The sequence below is a fragment of the Anopheles maculipalpis genome, chromosome 3RL (genome assembly GCF_943734695.1).
Source record: "Anopheles maculipalpis chromosome 3RL, idAnoMacuDA_375_x, whole genome shotgun sequence".
Taxonomy (NCBI): domain Eukaryota; kingdom Metazoa; phylum Arthropoda; class Insecta; order Diptera; family Culicidae; genus Anopheles; species Anopheles maculipalpis.
Window position 1 is genome coordinate 6,372,123 of NC_064872.1, and position 19,202 is coordinate 6,391,324.

Genomic DNA, 19,202 nt, shown 5'->3' on the forward strand with positions numbered 1-19,202 from the left:
TGTTTCAGGGGTTTCAAATGGTCGGCTGGCCAGATCTAGGCTCCCACTCTTTAAACTTTTCCTTCTTCAGAAAGGCCAGAATCTGATAGATATTTGTCCGATCGGATCATATTTGTCGCTTTTTTTACTGACAGCCATGCTTGAGAAACCGACGCGAGCTCACCCGAAACCTATAACTGTCTTATTCATGTGAACAGTGTTGCTATCTCGATAGATCAATTTTCAAATAAAATTTCGGTACAAATTTGAATTGTACAGCATTTATATGTACAGCAAAGACCTTTTGTTGAGCGAATGGGATGAAAAATCGTGACCTCTCCTTGTGAGAAAAAGTTGAACGTGCGACAAAGCAAACATGTAGAGTAAGCCATGGAGGCAGAGCGAGCTTGGTTTTTGTACCTGGTAGCAGCTAAAAACACAACCACTACAGTGTGTGTCCCCTTTTTAAGGTTGGACACTGCAAGCATGAGTATCAATTTTACAACGTGAGATAGATTCATTCAAACTCTCCATTCTTTCTTCGAGACCAAAAGAAAACCAAAATCGGGTTGGTGCTTTTCTTGCGTATCAAGATTTAACACTTTGACGACCAATCGAGCTACCTATTATATGGCTTTCGTAAGAATCAGAGCACCAGCTGGGGAGGAGAGTCTAAAAAAACGGAAAAAACGGACAAAAAACTTTACTTTTTAAATTCCTAAAAAATTCGACCCGTAACCGTATCGGTTCATAGGTTCGCGTGATGATGCGAATGGTGTGGATGGGTGTGGGAAGCAGAAGATGAAGAAGAAACGGCTGGCAGTGAGGATGGTCCGGTCGACAACATGCCCGAACCGGAACTTCCTCCTCCACCAAGAATTTGTTCCTGCAACTCGATCTTAATTCGAATATCCTCTCGCTTTTGCTGAATGTGCAACAACTCTTCACTCAGATCGTTGCATATTCGAAGCAACAGCAAATTCTGCTCCTTCAGCTGTTTCAAAACATCCGGCATTACCGGTGGCGGATCGTTCGCTTTGAACCGAACCTGTCTTAGGCTGTCACTTAGTGCCGAGATACGCTTATCGTAATCGCCCGACACAACACCGGACGATTCTACGCTACGGGACGTTACCAGGGGCGGTTGTTGCTGATGGTGTGGGGGTGACTGAGAGCCACGTGTCGCCAGCCGTCCATCGGTGTGCGGTTTCCGGTACACCTCGAACGCGCTGTTCCGTGGCTGATGCATAACGAGCGATTTTGGTAGCGTGCCGGATCCGCGCGGTGTGGAATGATGTGTCATGTTGCCGGCCGCATCAAGATGAATCGTTGTGATGTTGCTCGAGTCACCCATTGACTGAAATGATGGAAAACAACTCATTCGTTATTTAATTTTCCTTTTACCATGGAATCGTGGGACACACACCCCGATACGATGAGCTCCACTGGCGCCGCTCGGGAAGTGTGTAAAATCCGCAAATCCGTGTGCCTGCCGACCACTAGGTGCCTCACCCGTTGGTGTTACCCTCGGTGGCACTTCCGGCGGTGGTGGCATCTTGAGCGGATCGCTAATCGGCGCCACGGACGCATTGTTCGTCGTAAGCTTCAGCTTGTTCAGGTCCAAACTACTGCTGCGCGTGTGTCGATGTGCGGAAGGTCTTGGTGGGGGTAAGGGGGGCGGTGCAGGTTGCTGCTGATCGACCGATTGTTTTTTCGCCAGCGAGGGTAAACGTTCGGCTGTGGTGGAACTGCCGGTACTGCTCACCGCGAAACCGGACGCATCGAGCGATATTGTCATCGAATCGTTGCCCGAATGTGGTGCTGGATGGGCCGTGGAATCTCGCTGCGGTGGGGGCGGTATTGCACCGACACCTTTCGACGGGGGTTTCTTCGGTTGCGGTCTTTGGATGGCACGTAGATCGCCGCTGTTTGTGAGCGAGTCCCGGGGTGTGCTGTGATGATGGGGCGGCTGTGATTGTGGCTGCTGTTGGGATGTTGATTGCTGCTGCTTTGGGCTGGAATCGTCCCGTGATTGTACCACCATCAGGCCACCGGTTCCGACGGGTAGGTCGCTACCATAGACTAGACTTCCATTATCGACTGCTTCGGCACCTGAAGAGATAGAAGAGATAGAAGATTTCACATGATAGATTAACAGAATATATGCAAGAAATTCGAATGCATTGAACAGAAAAAACTTCTACGTTAAATACGTTCTACGGAAAAACAATTGTCAAAAAATTAGGCATATAGAATAAAATAACAACTTTGTAATTCTGTAATACATTTTCTTTGTAGCATTTAAGCTATAATAATCGTTAAAGAATAAATGTTTTTAAATAAATTTCTATCAGGAAGTCTTAGATATTGTGATCATTTCCATACATCACTGGAGACGCCCAGTACTTTGTACGAAAAACAGCTGTAACCGGTCATATTTTACCAAAACGTTACCAAAAAATCGAGCACTTACCAACGGGTGTCACACGCAACGGAACCGGATGAACGATGTGCGGATTGGACACGATCGCCTGCGTCGTTCGCTGCAGATCAAAGTTTACCGGTTTTGGACCCGGACTAGAAACGTTGGATGTAGGAGATTCCATGAATTTGGTCCATTCTTTCGTGGTTGAGTTCCACTCCTTTAAAACGAAAAGGAACAAATGAATTAAACCACTGCTATCGTCTTTTGCTTCCTTCCTATCTCAAATGTACCTTATTGGTTGGTTTAGTGTTCGGTGGCGTTACCGGATGTTCGGCAGGTTGTTTCACCTTCTGCGCCGATCCGACCACGTGCTGTTGCGCTAGCACCGGTGGAGAAACATTTGGTGGCGTTTTTCGACCGCCAGTCGTGGAGATAGCTGTACTGCTGCTGTTGCTGCCGCTGCTACTACCCTTCGTTGCATTCGCGACGGACGCAGAACCAGTGCTGCTACCTATACCGGTCGCCGAGGACACGGAAGGTGGACTGCTGTCGTGCACTACACCGGTATTGACGGCATTTCCCCCGGTTGATGTAACCTTTGCGAAGGCTAACGAGTCCGGTACCGGCACCATACGCTGATAGTCTTTGTGTGCATCAAATCGCTTCCGGTTGGTGCTCTCTACGTTGTCATCACTTTCGAGATGTAGTAGATCAGCTTCGGCCGGTTCGGTTCTTTCATTCGGTACTGATGTATTAGCGGATGTGCTGCCTACTGTAGAAGAGAGCTCGCCTGAAGCAGCGCTCGTAACACTTCCAGTGGGACCGGAAGTTCCCCCAGAGCCACCGCCCGGTTGCAACAGCGAATGTTGCAATAGTGTGGGCATCAGGCAAGGGGGTAGTGTGGCCGGTACGGGTATGTTGTTGCGACGCAACACCACCAGATGCATGGCAGCGGTAAACTCGGCCAAGTTTAGTGCGCCATCCCTCGTCACATCGCACATCTGCCAGATGTGCCGCAGTTCATCGATCGGAATACGCGATTTTTCGAAAAATACTCTAAAACGAGACAGAGTAATTTATAGATGGCCCCCAAGAGAGGGTTCCGGAAAGACATAACTCACCTTGCCACCGGTCCAGTTACCAGTCCGTGAACATCCGGCTGAATAGAGCGGAACTGTTTCAGATAATAATCTTTCTGCGTTTGCGAAATCTGATAGAAATACTCGAGATCAATCTCCTGTTCGTCCTCATCGCTACTGTGCCGATCGGACGATTCCTCCTCCGTGCCCAGTAGCTGACGTTGCTCTTCACACACCAAGCCCTGCCACAGGGTCTGGTTGGCCCACGGACGTTCTGCCACACTGTTCGTCGGCGTTGGACTATCGCTTGCCGTACTCCACGCTTCCGGTGATCCACCGCCACCATGTCCTCCACCATGGCCTCCACCACCTCCTCCACCCACCATCGGATGGCTGTTGCCGATCATCACAATTCCTCCACCCTTCAGCATACCAACCGTATGCCGCTCACGCTCACCGCGGATCATATTAACCGGATCATCGTTATGTTCCACCTCGGAATCGGTACTGGGCTGATCGGAGTTGGTCATCTCTCCACCGGTTGATGCACTGCTGTCCTGTGTAGTGCTGCCTCCCGCACCTCCACCACCACTACCTCCTCCTCCAGCACCCCCTGACTTTAGCGTGGAACGATTGTTTACCTCGGTGTAACCATTCCTCTCCAAAGTTCCAGCCTGACTTCCGCCACCTGCTGCAACGGAAGATGAAACACTTGAGGTGATGGTAGACGAGTCCGATGCACCAGCCGGTCCTGTCACTGGATCGATCCAACTGAACTGGGGCAGTGGCAGATTGACCGAGGTGGTGAGGATTTCTTCCCGCAGTGGTACAGCAGCCTGGAACGCGGCGATTAGTTTGAGACAGCCGTAAAACTGTTGCCGGGAAAGATGCAGCGCCGTTTGGGGAATTCCAGCCAATGCCGTAATCTGTATGGATGAGGTTAGAGAAGAAAATACATGGGCGTGGGTGATTTGAGGGAGCTACTAATTGTCGTTTGTGTTTACTCTTTGATAAGCGCTCTCTTTATTATGTAAAATTTAAGGCAAAAAAAAAAAATGACGAGGTCTACGAGCTGTACGATGAACTCACAATCGTACAGCGAATTAGACTCACCAGGCTCCTGTGGGAGGCGTGGTAGCCCCATAATGCGACGATGTGATGACGTTTATATCTCCGCCAGAAAGGCCGGGATAATGGACTGCCAGCCGACGGTCCTGTATAGCGAGCGGTTTAGAAGTTATCTGCACCAGGCCTACAACGCGAAACAATTGTAGCGCCTAATGTGTAAGCAAGTACAAACTCTTCTGGAGCTTTATTTGTAACGATATTTGTAGCAACCATGATCCTGGGTATATTCTTATAATAGAAGTTTAGCTTCATGATACCCATGCTTTCGAGGGGAATGTTTGGAAAATTGGACCCAGATTCCAGCTTGGAGCTTCAGATCAGTAACGTGGACCAAAGTCTGTTGAAGAAAACCGAAATTCTTATCCCAGCATAGAGGTTAAGGACCAGCATCTGAACCAACCGGGTTCTCTTAATTTTGGAGTTTGCCTTTTAAAATTTTGTTAGATCGCCTACATGGACAGCAAAAGCGTAGTAGACTCTCATGAGGATTTAAAGAACAACTTGCACTAAATAAGTCTTACGACTGTCTCTCCTTACAAGGTTCTAAGGAAAAAAAGGAACGGTAAACCAAGAAATCTTGAGCATCTGGGCGTCTAGGCCACACAAAAAGGTGTAGAACATGCAAACATTCATTTTTACACGGATTATGACTATGATTCCCGGCTTCGTGGCAGTTTAAAAAATGTGTTCCAATAAGTTCTATGCAACCGCTTTTACGCCTCGAGGATTTACGGTCCATTCATCTACCGGTGAATCAAGCCATAGACAGAAACGAAAAAGACCAACAGAAGAAAGACGCGGGAACGAGAAGCTCGCTTTAAATCCATTCAATAAACAAACAAACCCTGACCATGACCATATCGTGCAGTATAACTCGTCAGATATAAATTTGAAAAAAAAAGAGAAGCAGTTCCCATTTAGAAACTAGAACGTGCCTGTTGCATCCGTGTACGAGGACCGTGTTGTAGGAATCGAATGAAACCTCCCTCAGTAGCCCTCCGAAAGCAAATATTAGAATGAAAAAATAAAACCGCGTCTATAAATACCTGCCGTACCTAAAACACGAACCGCCTCACCGAACCACCCTGCAGAGTGACCAACGACCGCGACACCTGTGCCGGTAAGACTAGGCTAGGATGGGTTGTTGGGATTGTTTCGTTCGCTTACGCTCGTGCGCTAATCATAAATTATGTTTCTCCGCAGTGTCGTCGTCTTCGTCGTCTCGGGTCTTGGGCCTTTCTACTTCTATCTCGCCTTGCAAAGTGTGTGCTTCTCTAATTGGGGGACGTGTGCTATTATCATTAGATGATAGTATGGACGACCGCTAGCTACCACGAGACAGTGGAAGTAGAAAGAAGCACACACAACAGCAGAAAGACAATATCCCCCAAGACGCCAATGAAGTGTGTGTAGCGTGTGAATGTTAATTGATGGTTTTACGGGTTCCGAAAGCCATTCCGTGGGCGGAGGAAGGACACCGATACCACACCCAATGCCGAACGGGAGGATGAAATCAGGACGAAGAAATGAAGGACTTTCGGGGTCTTTCGCTTTTGCCATTTCAGAATGGCTGTAGCGTATTGGCCCCATATAGCGGGACCCATTCAAGTGGGTGGGTTGAATATGCAAAATCGAAAAGTGAAAGCAAACCCTCTCAGATCTCGAACCGTTGCCAAAAAACAGCTGACAAAATAGCGCAACCCACCCATGTCCGGCGTAGTTTGTAGTAGAGTGTTGTGGCCTAAGTCCAAACCAGAAGCTTCATTTAATCGAATGCTTCCTCGCTGTGTTAGCTTGTCTGTGTATGTGTGTGCGAGAGTTGCTGCCAACTTCCTGTGCCTTTTATTCCTTCCTGTTCGAATTGCACAGGGCATCCGCCGTTTTCGAGGCCATCCGGCCACAGCATGCATGTTCTCCCTGCAAGTTGATTCTATCATCCTGTTCGCGTGTTTTCTACGTGTTTTTTTTTTTTGTTTATCTTTTGCTATTTTCCATCTCATGGGGCGGTTCGGTTCGAGAGTTGCATGTCGTCGTCCACGCTCTCCCTGGTGGTGCTAATTTTAGATAAAAACGATTAAAACGCCATCATTGGATGGTCGCCCGCGACGTCCTGGTCATCCTGTTCCTGTTCCCCAGGGCTTGCATCCTTAACCTATCTTATCTATATGCCTTTGCTTCAACACCTACCTTGTTGATGGTTTCGTTGGACAGATTGGCCGAGCGAAACAGTGAGGTGGCTTTAAGGGCCGGAATTTTCCCGGCACCGTCCGTTTCGCTGCAGATTTTGAACAGATCATTGTAGTACCGTAGTTCCGCTTCGCTCAGCTCGTCCATCGCGTTCCAAGAGTGTGTGCGATGAGAGAAAGAGCGAGCCGAAAGGCCCCGTGTCGAAAAAGGATGTTCCGAATCCGGTTGGAGATGAAGGTAGGAACTGACTGACTGCAAACTGCTGGTGTTGTAGAGGAGCGTTGCGTCCGATACACTGGGGAATGCTTTACATCCAAACTGCTCGCGGACTGGTCAGGGGGCGATGGTTGTGATGTTGGTTTTCACCCAGTCTGACCTTTGGCATGTAGCCCACGGAAATACAAACACACCCGCGCACGCACGCAAAAACACACTAATTTTACACTCAACACGCACAATAATGCACTGATGGCACGCAAGAGAGATGGTATGTTTTCTTCTTTCCCCTGCTTGATGCTACTTCATCCAGCCCTACTTGTCCGACCCTAAGCACGGTCGGTCGTTACGGTACGGATACGGCAAAAGCCAGGGATGATGGGAGGGCGCAACAATTTAGCAAACAATCAACCAACTCTCCCGATTCGGTCACCTACACGTATACGCGCACGAACTGTATGTACATTGGCACACATTGGCGACTCCCCGGTGGGAGGGGGTTGGGAATTGGTCCACAATTTGATACACTTCCTTTGTCACTCGCACCCGGAGCACTTCCGCTTCCGTACCGTGTTCCGTTCCGCAAGCGGTGTATGTTCGGGTTGGACTGGACTGAAAAACTGAACAACTGTCCTCGCAAGGGGGAAAAAAGGATTCAGATACACCTTCTCCGTGAAACGAACACCCAAAACGATTGGAAACTGCACCACAAACACACGCACGGTTTTCCTTCTCCTAGCTGACGTCGAGAATGTTTGCTCCGGTGATGGTACGGCCAACTTCTGCTAGCGCCATCGGGTAAGTAAGAAGAGCGGTTTGTAAAAAAAGAGGAATGATTCGATACTTCCTTTACGATCACGGGTACGGATGGCACGATTTCTCGGTGCTTTCCCGTGTGCGCCCGAAAGTGTAGTATATATCCGCTCGTATATAGTGTACGTGCTGTGCTGTTTTGCTGTTTGCCTTATTTTCCTTTTTTTCCCTTTTTCAGCTGCTCGCACATATGACGGGAAACTGACAGCTCAGCAATGCACGGTGGAAGCTCTATCTGATCATATGGGATTGAATATTTTATTTTATTTATGTACATACATATTTACATTTTTTTAAATGGGAAAAATATTATTTTTGTTGAAAACGTAATGTGTAACACGATTATATTTCAATTAAAATTACCCAAAAACGATAAGAATTAATATCCCGTTTCATCGTGCACAAATTGACGTTGATCGAATTTTTCTCTTTCATCGATTCAGTGATTCCCGTCAATGTGACGTTACTGAAACAAAGGCAAAAAGGTGACAGATACCCTCTAGAACACCACATTTATTGAACTGCGAAGTGTTGTGAAATCAGGTATCGTTTTTTCGCTCGCGAAGAGCTTCCGAAAGCGAAGCGTCCGTTGCAATACGAGTACATTCAGCTTTTTAGCAAACCAAGCTGGCCAGTTTGTGATGAGGAATATTAGTGATCATGCACTGAAGATGTTGTTCCCATTGGTCATTGCTAGTGCTGGCAAGCAAGTGAAATCATCTGCCGTTCCATCGCACTCTGTTGTTGCTGCTGCTGTTACTACTACCACCACTATTGGCGAATCTTCCCGCCGTAATCTGTTGGCACGTTGCGGCAGCACCTCCTGACGGAAAGGCAACAACGGCGGTCTGTGAACGAGACAAAAAGGATAGGTTCATCAATTTCGTTAGTCCTTAAAGAAAAAGGATATCCCAACATAGAGGGAAAACCCTCGCTACCCAAGGAACACTCGGATTACTTTCCCAAGTGCATTCGATTGATTTTTGAGCTGTGTGTGTGATTTTGCATCGCCTTGCTTCACTTGCTGCAGATAGTGGAAGTTGTGTCCGTCGTGCTGACTTAAAATAAATCATCGTCGAACGCGCCAAGGTGTAGCTCTATCGCAGTAGGCTAACAACGTTAGGTTGGTTTTTTGGTGGCTTTGAGTAGAGCTGGTGCGAAAAGTAAGCACAGTTTGCTGGGGAAGGCCAAAGGAGAGATACGCAGCAGATTTAAAAAAGAAACACACACTCATCGTACGACGAACGAACGACGGGTTACGTACCCATACAACCTTGGAAGTGCGATAGTGCGACCCAAAAGCGACGTAATCGGACTGTTTTTGTGTGTGCGATCGAAGAACCAGTGCGAAAAGCGAGCCATTTTCGTGAAAAGCGGATACACATCAACGCGGATTTGGCTGGAATTTCCAGCATCCTTCTCCCATCAGAAAGGATTCCAATCATCTCACACCATGGAATATTCTAGCAACGACGTGAAGCAACTGTTCAGGTAAGAGAAATAAGAATACACGCGTTGCATCCCTACCCGAGGGCAGAGTGTGTACGTTATGCGACGGCTAGTCCGAAAAGTACGTCCATCAAACGCATTTTACGAATGCATTTTCGGGAGCCATATTGTGTGGTGGCGTCAGGAAATAAACCGCATGGAAATCCGATTTCACCATCCTGCGACAGAGTTGTGCGTTGTTGGACACGGAACCGTTTTTATTATGGCGATGACGTTTAGTGCGTGCGAAAGAGAGAGAGAGAAAGAGAGAGTTTAGTGAGCGAACTACCGATATCTTTGTCTCTTTCATTCTCAAGCATCGAATCACGAACTGTGGCGCGCTCCATGGGGTGTTATTTCCTCGCGGTGAATTAAAAAAAAACATTGTAATGCATGGTAATCGTACACAAAACGTCTCAAAACAATTGATATGCTAAATTTGAAGAGAAAGGAAATTCGTCGCCAAGAAAACATTCAGAATCGATAAGGAATGTACATGCGAGGTGCTGTTCGTCACGTATGCACTGACGACTCTCCTCGTTTCACCTTCGCTCTGTGCACGGTGTGCTTGTGTGTGCGCTTACAGGACACACACACACACGGGGATGTTGTGTTTTGGTTTTTGTCAAACCGAACTGTTTCCTCAACGCGTGCTATGGACGGGAAGTAAAAAGATGCGTTAATGCGTAGTTAACAATCGGCTTATTTTTGGTTTCGTATCTGGATTCGACTGGTGGTTAAATTTGGTGTTGTTGACAACATATCAACAACAGTAAAAAAAGCAACGTAAACGAGCTGTTATCGCAGAAACAGTCGAGAATCTGCGTTTGAAAGTTTGGTCGTACTACCAACGATAGTCCTGACAACTTATGGAGGAAAATGGAAAATCAAGTACATATGGCCTCTAGTTGCCGGTACAAACATTACAGATTAGTCGTGGAGGACCAGGAAGCCCAGGAAGCTGGACTCCGTTACCGAACTGTGTTATATCCTCACATGGAGATTCACTCATCCTCACATCCTCAACTCCGTTATATCATCACAAAGAACAGAAGAAGAAGAGGAAAAAGAGGGTTTTTGAATAAAGGCCATGTGCAAGACATTCGCCGGAAGCCCTGAAGTTTACTGTTGGACAGCAGATTGCTCTGATGCAGATGCTCTTGTAGTTTTATCGTTGTGATCCTTGGACCCAGAAGCATTCGTCCGTATCTTGAAGACAATCAGGGTGTAGTCAAGACCTCGTTTTGGTATAAGAGACACTCAATCCCAATTTACCTTCTGCAATGAAGTCTATAATTTCTGAACAAACCTCATATGGAGACATTATTCATTGTTTGCCCAAAATGGGAATCTAAGGTTTCGATATGACTAAAAACATGTGGATAAAAATGTTAACGATAGTCATGGCTTATGTGCCTGTTAATTACAGTAAGCCAACACAAGGATTAAATCAAATTTTAATCTATTTTCAAATCGGCACTAGTTTTAGTCTGATTGTCATTCAAAGTTGTTCCATTTTCGTCCGTTCGTTGTCCGATGCATTCGTCAGATGGTGAAATATCTTCATCCTATGGTAGATGATCAATTACACTTAGCAACTCATATTGATAACGTCATCAGCAAAAAAGCTAACAAAAGCATTATGAAAAGGCAAGATCCAACATTATGATTCATTGGTCAGTTGGTCGCTGAGTAGCAAACATCTTGTTTTGAAATTTTCTTATCGATTAAATCAACGATGAGTATCCCGCAAATGATTAGTTGGTTAGTTTATAGACCACTTTGAGACATACGATTTCATTCGTCTCTTAAATGGACACCAAGTGCCTAGACATCTGGAAGTAAAGAAATTGAACGCCCCTGTTTCTCTTAAACCATCGTCAGGGTTGCAGATTGAGATGTTAGCAAAATATTTAAAAAATCGGCTGACATTGGAGCATTTGTTTGCTCTTCAAAATTTATAATTCTTGTTCTTCCAAGAAACTTTTATTTCGCCTTGCGTTATCAGAGAAATCCCGAAGGTGGAGTAGAGGTGTGTTTTGCTTGTAATGCTTGCATATGATTTTCAAGTGTGCTATTATACCACGGTAATCCTAATTGAGAAGGCGTTACAATTCTCACCATGCGATAACGAATCTTTTACCCCCTTTTTTGGCGTGTATAGAGATAAAAGCAGTTTCTAAAAAAGGAAACAGTCACGATTAGATTTACGTTGTAAACATGAACCGTAGGGAAAAAAAGGTATCTTCTTGGATAATACCTTCGGAAAACAAAATTACACTTTACTGATGTTTAATATCTAATATTTCCACTCTTTTTTTCGCCTTCTCTTCCTCAACAGATCCGTCTACACCCTGGTGAAGATACAGGACGAACAGAAGGCGTCCCTCACGGTGGACGATATCCTGCAGCCAAGCTTCCAGCTTAGCCATCGTGTCCTTGTCTCACAATGCATCCAACTGATATTTGAAGATTTGGAGTGTGTCGGTCAGAAATCGCGAGAAATCCTATGGCGCAAGGGATACTACGATGTGATTTCAGTGCTGAAACGGCAGAAGGGTCGTGCAAATGCGGTGACCCTGCAGCACGCCGCTGATCGGTTGATCCGCGAAGGGATCAACTACTTCAAGGCGATCGTGCTACGTTTCGAGCAAATGTTTAGCCTGGATTCGTTGCGTTACCTGGTTGATTTTGCACTGCTGGAGGACTTTGATGTAGAATCGCTGCGCGAGGAACCTTCGTGCTATTCCAGGTTACAGTTGCAAGCGAACGATGATGGTGCAGTGAAGGAGATTTACACCAAGCAGGAAATATCGTACGCACTTGAGACGATTCATGCGCTCTTGATTTCGTTGGGCGATCTGCATCGCTATCAGCTGGAGTTTGGGATCGGAAATCGGCTGCAGGTGAAGGAAAGGACGCGTAAATACTATCTGGAAGCTTTCAAGCTAAATCCGAAGGTTGGGATGGCGCAGAATCAGCTCGGCATGCTGGTTGGAGGACAGAATGGGCATCTCGATGCGGTGTACCACTATCTGTACTCGCTTTGCTGTGCGATACCGTTCGAGTGCAGCGAGACGAACGTGAATGTGATCTTTCAGAAGAACATTCGCCATCTGGAGAGTGGTGCCGGTGCTGATCTGGCGAACGATGGTGGAATCGTGGACGGGAACGATGAGCTGGTGGATCAGTTTATCGCTACGTTCCTGCTCGTGGTGGATGTTTTCTTCTACGATAAGGTGGTGACCGATTTTAACGCCCTTTGCCATTCGGTGCTGATTGATTTCAAGAAGATCTTGAGTATTCGGCAGCTGTTGGAAGAGTACTATTTGACGGACGATATGCTTTTCAAGATTGTTTCGATCTTGTTTTTCTGCATGCATCGCATCAAACTGATCAACTCCGACAAGATTTACGCGCTGAACGCGTTCCTGGTTGCGCTCTGCTCGGAGTTGCTTCAGTGGTGCACGGCCAGCTTCGAAAAGTTCACCAGTGAGCGCAGCCGGGAGGATGCCCAGTTCCAGGAGATGTATCTTCGCCGGTACCAGCGTTACAGTGTGCAGGTTCATCGTGCACGGGACATGATTAGAAATGGAACCACAATGTACTGTAAGGATCAAAAGTCTTCGTCCGGCGTTGAGGAAGGTACGGGCAGCCAGGATAGTCGTGGTAACAAAGAAAACGAAATGGCGAATCTTGTTGCTGGCTCGTCGATAGTGGAGAAAGCGTCGAAGAAAGGTGACGAGCATGGTCGTGGTAGAGGCACGAACAGTCGACAGAAGAAGCATTCTCGTCGTCGTAGACGCGCTTATTCGAATGAGACCGATTCGGAAGACGGAGAACGCTACGAGGACGAGGATGTATCAGAAGATGAGTACTACGATCGCTCTACGACAGAGTCTACCACCAATAGCAACAGTGAAGATGAAGAGGAAGAAGAAGAGGAAGAGGATGATGATGATGTGATTTCACTGTCAAGTTACGGATCGTACGATGAATATTCGGACGAAGAAGACGACGATCGCGAGGATCGCCATGATCGTTCCGAGGACGAAGATAACCACCCCACCACCACAGGGCAGCAAAATGAAGCTGATCAACCACACGACGTGGATCTAGCTCCGGAACAGTTAAAGTTCAAGAAGCGCTATCAAAAGATGGACCCTAATGTTGTGCTAGAATTCGCACAGAGCGAACGTACGATGCGTTCGCTAAAGATCCTGTTCGATTGGTTGCTGTGCAACATGGATGTGCTGCACAACTGCTATCAAACGAATCCGGAGTTTCTGCACAACATTATGAAACTTCTTAACGGCTTCAATTTGGACTTTTTTACCAACCGGTTCTACTTTACGCGCGATCTAATTACCGTCCGGGGGCTGCGCGAAGATCTGCAGGAGATCTTTAACGCTCGCCGTACCATTCCGCTGCAGGAGGATGTCGCAATGAAGCGTTTCCCGCTGTTCGAACCGGCCCAGGACGGTCTGCTGTGGGAAACATCGTACAAATTGGGCATTTCGCTAGAGGATGAAAGCTTCCTGCGACTGATGAAAATGGTCGACTTTGGATTTGCTGTGTGCAAGTCAAAAAAGTTCGACTATTGCTTCTTGCCGAAGGTGCGTGCATTCAGAGTGCGAATCGGGTTTCATGGTAGCGGCAGCGGTAGCAGCAATCATGGCCGTAACAAGAGCAAGGGTCAGCGTAACGGTGGCAAGCAGCGTCGAAAGGGTGATACGGGCGGTGTGGGAAGAAACGCTAGAAACAATCGTGATTGGAATGTTATTGGTGGTGGTGGTGATGATGCGGAAGTTAGAACCACCTCCCGTGGACTTTCGTACAGTCAGTCACGTTCTAGTCGCAGCGTGAAAGGATCAGGTGTAGTTGGAGAGGAGCGAAACCGTCGTCCAAAAACGGCCGAAATGAATCATCATGATGTGGTGCGTGACATCGTTCCCAAGCGTCAGCGTAACAGGATGCGCAACAAGAGTGGTCATCAGCGAGGAAGGGATGATTATGGACAGCTGGAGGTTCAGGAAGCAGCACCGAAACTGTTCATGAAGAAAGGATATCTTCAGAATCGTGGCAATACTGGAACTTTGATGCAACGTGAAGAGAAGAAGGAAGCACGATCACAGGAGAAGGGTGACATCAGTGCGATAATGGGTCAGCTATGGTTACGGAATGAGGTCGAAACGCTTGAATCGAAGGTAAGAGAATAAGAGGAGTTGAGAGTGTAGAGGAAAACGCATATTAAATTTAATAGTGTTTGTGCTAAGAGTTTCGGCTAATCCTCCTATAGGTTCACAGTCTATAGAACTGAAATTTTTTAATCTTCAATAGGATATGTGTTTATAATTTAAAATGAGGATCTTTGACCATCAAAAAAGCTAAAAAGTTGTCTTGCTTATATTTTCAGGTAAACAAACGAGCCGGTAACGTAATCATGACACCGTACCTTGTGCTGGACTCCAAGTGTCTGACCGAGTACACTTCCATCGTGAAGAATTTGATCAAAACGAAGAAATTTGTGGTTTTGATTCCTGGTGCTGGTAAGTTTTCTGGGCAGTTTTAGAATTGGAATCGGATAAAGCGTCTACTTAACTGTTTTTTATCTTTTTTCGCGACAGTTTTGGGTGATTTGGATGAGTTGAAAAAGCACAGCGAAGGTGCACGTAACGCCATCAAGTGGCTAGAAATTGAGTTTAGCAAGGGCAATCGGTTCCTGCGGGCGCAAAAGAGCCATGAAGCATTGCCGGTGCCGCTGGTGAAAATTCCGAAAAAATTGGGTAAGTATGGAGGAGTTTAACAAACTTCACCGTTTTGGGGTGTATTATCAAAAACTAATATTCTTTTTCTCTCATATAAACTAACAGATCGTGAAGGTGCAGTTTTCAATCAGATCGTGCAGTTCTGCAACCACATCGTTACGAATCAGGCCGATAATGGTAGCGACATCATCACCTACCTGTCGGGAGACAGTCTGCATGACAAGAAGCTGTGCAACGGTAGCAGCTACATCGGCATCCTCGAGGCCATCCCGGTCAAGTTCGAGCAGATAGTGACGTTCTATTCCAGCTACAAACGGAAATGAACCGCCGGTGTCCAGCGTCTGCGGCCGAACGTGTTGCGCGTGTCGGTCTGTGTGGTCTAGAACAACCTCTGCAGCGAACAACAAAGTCAAAGCGAGGAGTCAAACCCTCGCGAAGCAGAAACCTAACAGCGCATCTAAAGCAAACCAGCAAATTCATCCCTCACTCTCGCTCGCTCTCTCGCCCTGTCCTTCACAAAACACACCACAGAGGTGCGTCCGTGCACCGTATCGTCAAAACCTTTCACGTTGTGTACTATCTTCCGAGTTGCAGTCTGTCTTATCGACAGATCGCAAGGAGGACAGTAAAGAAGGGGATGCATGGTGTAACGGAGGGGTTGTGGACAGAGAGGGTACGGTATCTTCTCTGTTAATCCCAAACACACATAAAAAAAACCCCCAACTGCTCTGCGTGTGTGCGTTTGTGTGTACAATCTCTCCAACTTCTGGACATTCTCAAATCAAACGAAATTTCCGATGTTTTGAATTGTTCCAATTTTGGTGTCCCGTGTTCCGGGTTTTTGGAAAGGTTTTCCTTCTACCCGGTGGAGGGATAGACGACTGTGGTGCGTCAGAGAAGCTAAAGAACATCAGCGAGGATGGAGGAAAATAGAGAGAGAGAGAGAGTTACAGCAAGAGATGTGAGGCAAAGCTGTGAAGAGAGAGATACATTAAAAAATTTTCGTAAGGAAGAAGATGATTTGGTGGATTAGGGCGGAATGATGGGATAAAGGTAAAGAGAAAACACATCATTTGTTTGTGTGAGTATGTGTAGGAAAGCAAATCGCTCTTGTGTAGTTTAAACTACGTCCAGGAGAAATGTATGTGAGAGAAACTCTTTGGAAAATACTACTTTGGATGCAGCAAACAATTCGTGTAATCCTTTGAAAGACGACTGCGTTGTCATAAGCATCATATGAAGGGTTGGCAGTTGAAGGAAAAGAAACAAAAAAAGCTCGTCCTAAGCTCGTTAAGAACACCACGACCACCATTCCGCAAAACCATTTCAAATCGTCTTTCATCTCCCTACCCTCTATCGATTAGTAGTAGCGGGCGCGCATTGTTGCGGAAACACAGCAACGGCGCATGGTGCCTGCTTGCTATACATTTCTTCATCTTTCATTATTCTTTAATTTTAAACATATAAATTTGAGTTCGGCGAAAATTGAACGAAACAAAAAAAGAAACAAGCAAACCACAATAACCTCTAATTGAGTTATCTCCTTACGGTCATTTTCGTTTAATTAAATTTAAAGGAAAATTCTGGTCTGGAATCGGTTTAGGAAGCAAACATCATCATCATCAGTTATTTCTCTATCAGTTTCAAAGCTATTATCCATATCCATTACCAATCATTTCTGCCTATCAGATGTACTACACCTATCTACATGCAGCGTACAAGCTAAATTAATTCATCCCACGTTTAGTGTGTCATCAGGCAAATATTGGATCTCAAGATTTCATCAGCGATTTTCCATTTTCGAATCGAAAAACAAAAGTTCTCGACCATTTCCGATGAGTATTAAATTGGGGCTGTCCTACCTGAATAACATAGTTGTGGAATGTCGAGACTGCGTTAATCTGATACTGTGTTCCCTTATTGCTTGCTCACGATACTAACTGTATTGGTGAATCAGCAACACAAACGTGCAAAGGAAGAATTATCGTAAAATTATGTTCCGTTTATCTGGCCTTTATGCGTATTGCAACCAAATAAAAAAAATCCCTTTCACTCCATTTCGCTACGATTAGATGTTAACAAATGATGTGTTTTAATCCTGTTCCCTACTGACTTAATTTCTACCTATCTCCGTTCGCACTAAATAAAAATCCGAGATTGATGGAAGTACATGGAACGTGTCATATTACACTGAGTTGAGTGCTGATAGCGTCCGAAAAAAAAACAGCTGATCCTATACCATTGCAGAGAATATGCATGCTAAATAGAATATAAAAGGTTATTAGTTGGCGGAGCAAGATGAACCACAAGCAGAACATCCTGACGGTGGCGCAGGCCGGCAGGATGCGATGAATGAGGCATTTTATGGGGATGCCGGACTCGTGTCCCATCAAGTAGGTATTCATCAGCGACACCCAGAATCAGCACGAGGCGTTTGAAGCGGTACCTGTCGGAAATCGGGCACCTACATGGATGGGAAGCTGCAGTCAGGGATCAAGTATCCTGGAGAATTAATGTTGAACCGGGCCACATTACGACAACGTGCTCTATAGTGAGCAGACCAACGAGAAAACGAGAGAAAAACATGAGAGAAAAATGAGCTTACTACACCAGGTACATGCGGTTTTTCAAAAGCCGTAGACCTTCACAGGACCTTTTCGGAGCATATCAATAAGCTTAACACTCGCACCCAGCTGATGTGAGCTGGTAAAAGAGAAGAAGTCAAAGAACAGACTCGGTATGTTCGGTATCATGTGTGTGACTTGATATCTTCAATGATCACTTCCACAATATCCGGTCATCTCCATCGCACCGGCTATCATAGTGAGGTTGGTTAGACTGAGAGTTGGATTGTTTGTAAAGGAGCACATATGTTTTAAGATTCCCACGTATTTTTTTTCACTACGATTATACAACACGTGCGTATTGTAATCTTCCGTTTCTCACATGCTTTCATACCTAAATGTAAGATTCCCATCGAAAAACAAAAAAACGAATAATGATACTCAGAACAAGTAGAAGCAAATTCCTTAAAAAATGTTTCACTACTCTCCTTTTTCCGCCCGAGTAGTTATGAAATGATTACGAGCCTCGTCTATGACCCAACTAGGGCCTCGTTAGTTGCTTCGTATAAGCGGATCAATCAACAAGACCATGATAAACCAAATCCTCGCATAATCGTCTTTACTTTTATTATTATACATAAAGAAAAAAGAGACATTTTTCATTTCCAAATTGAATTTATTATCGAAAAAGAAAACGTGTTCTTAATGCTAAAGTAGAGTTTCTTGCGAAAATTCTATTTGTATTCTCCAGCAACATTCCCGTCGAAAATCGACGATAACTCGCTCAGTTTTGGTCTGATCGGGGCGTGCAGCAGACCGTTGGATGCGTCTTTGGACCGTGGATCTTTATGTGGAACACCTCACTCCGATCCCTCCACCCTAATTTCCCTCCAGTTTCAGTCTTAGTTGGATCAATGATCAACGATCAACAAACGATTGCATGGCTTCACATGGGGTAGCAAAAATCGGTCACTTCCCGAACGTAGATTGAATGTGATAGACAGGGCCCCAGTTTCCACTCCGCTTAGGGCCTCCGAAAGCCTTAATCCGCCATACAGGCATGATTTTCATTACGTCAAACAAATATTAGTATATGCCGGAACGTTCTTTACTTAGTCGGTGATTGTTAGGTGTCTTTGGCATGTCGTGAATAAGGACTATTTAGGGACAACTAACAGCTCATCTGTTAGCTACACTCCTGGGAGTAAATTTGAATGTGAACAGCATCCTGTTAAATCAAACACCTGTTCGATTATATACGCCCTTCCGAGCTCTCTAGCACGATTCCAAGAACGTTTAACGCACGATCGAACTTTACTCACGTAATAGAGTAATAAACTCATTTGCCTCCGTTATGTGCCCGCAAACAATTATCGGTTTAAAGGGTCTCTCTAATTCTCATCACCACACGACACCACCTTATATTGCCGGTTTGCATTGAATGAACAGGCTGCAGGCAGGCTCAAGGAACAACGAGGCCACTAGCTGGCATACCTTGATGCATGGTTTATTTCCTCATCCGTGTTGGAAAAGTCAATTAAACGAATGCAAGATG

General features: G+C 45.8%; 2 protein-coding genes across 2 annotated transcripts; one reads left to right on the plus strand and one right to left on the minus strand.

The window, feature by feature from the left end:
- Window positions 1–727: 727 nt before the first annotated feature.
- Window positions 728–6,945, minus strand: LOC126563963 (ralBP1-associated Eps domain-containing protein 1). Its single transcript, XM_050220834.1, has 6 exons — window positions 6,799–6,945; window positions 3,526–4,409; window positions 2,695–3,460; window positions 2,453–2,621; window positions 1,406–2,091; window positions 728–1,336 (listed from the first exon to the last, which is right to left on the minus strand). The coding sequence occupies exons 1-6, from the start codon at window positions 6,943–6,945 to the stop codon at window positions 728–730; spliced, it is 3,261 nt and encodes a 1,086-aa protein (XP_050076791.1).
- Window positions 6,946–9,280: 2,335 nt separating this feature from the next.
- On the plus strand, window positions 9,281–15,409 carry LOC126563943 (nonsense-mediated mRNA decay factor SMG5). The gene is made up of 5 exons (XM_050220805.1): window positions 9,281–9,318; window positions 11,657–14,522; window positions 14,732–14,864; window positions 14,943–15,101; window positions 15,189–15,409. The coding sequence occupies exons 1-5, from the start codon at window positions 9,281–9,283 to the stop codon at window positions 15,404–15,406; spliced, it is 3,414 nt and encodes a 1,137-aa protein (XP_050076762.1). The 3' UTR covers window positions 15,407–15,409.
- Window positions 15,410–19,202: the final 3,793 nt, after the last annotated feature.

Coding starts and splice junctions, on each gene's coding strand:
- LOC126563963 (XM_050220834.1), bottom strand. CDS start 6,945: ATGGACGAGCTGAGCGAAGCGGAACTACGGTACTACAATGATCTGTTC. Junction 4,410..6,798: donor CCAACGAAACCATCAACAAG/GTAGGTGTTGAA, acceptor TCATCCATACAG/ATTACGGCATTGGCTGGAAT. Junction 2,092..2,452: donor GTTGCGTGTGACACCCGTTG/GTAAGTGCTCGA, acceptor CTATCTCTTCAG/GTGCCGAAGCAGTCGATAAT.
- LOC126563943 (XM_050220805.1), top strand. CDS start 9,281: ATGGAATATTCTAGCAACGACGTGAAGCAACTGTTCAG. Junction 14,865..14,942: donor GGTTTTGATTCCTGGTGCTG/GTAAGTTTTCTG, acceptor TTTTCGCGACAG/TTTTGGGTGATTTGGATGAG. Junction 15,102..15,188: donor GAAAATTCCGAAAAAATTGG/GTAAGTATGGAG, acceptor ATAAACTAACAG/ATCGTGAAGGTGCAGTTTTC.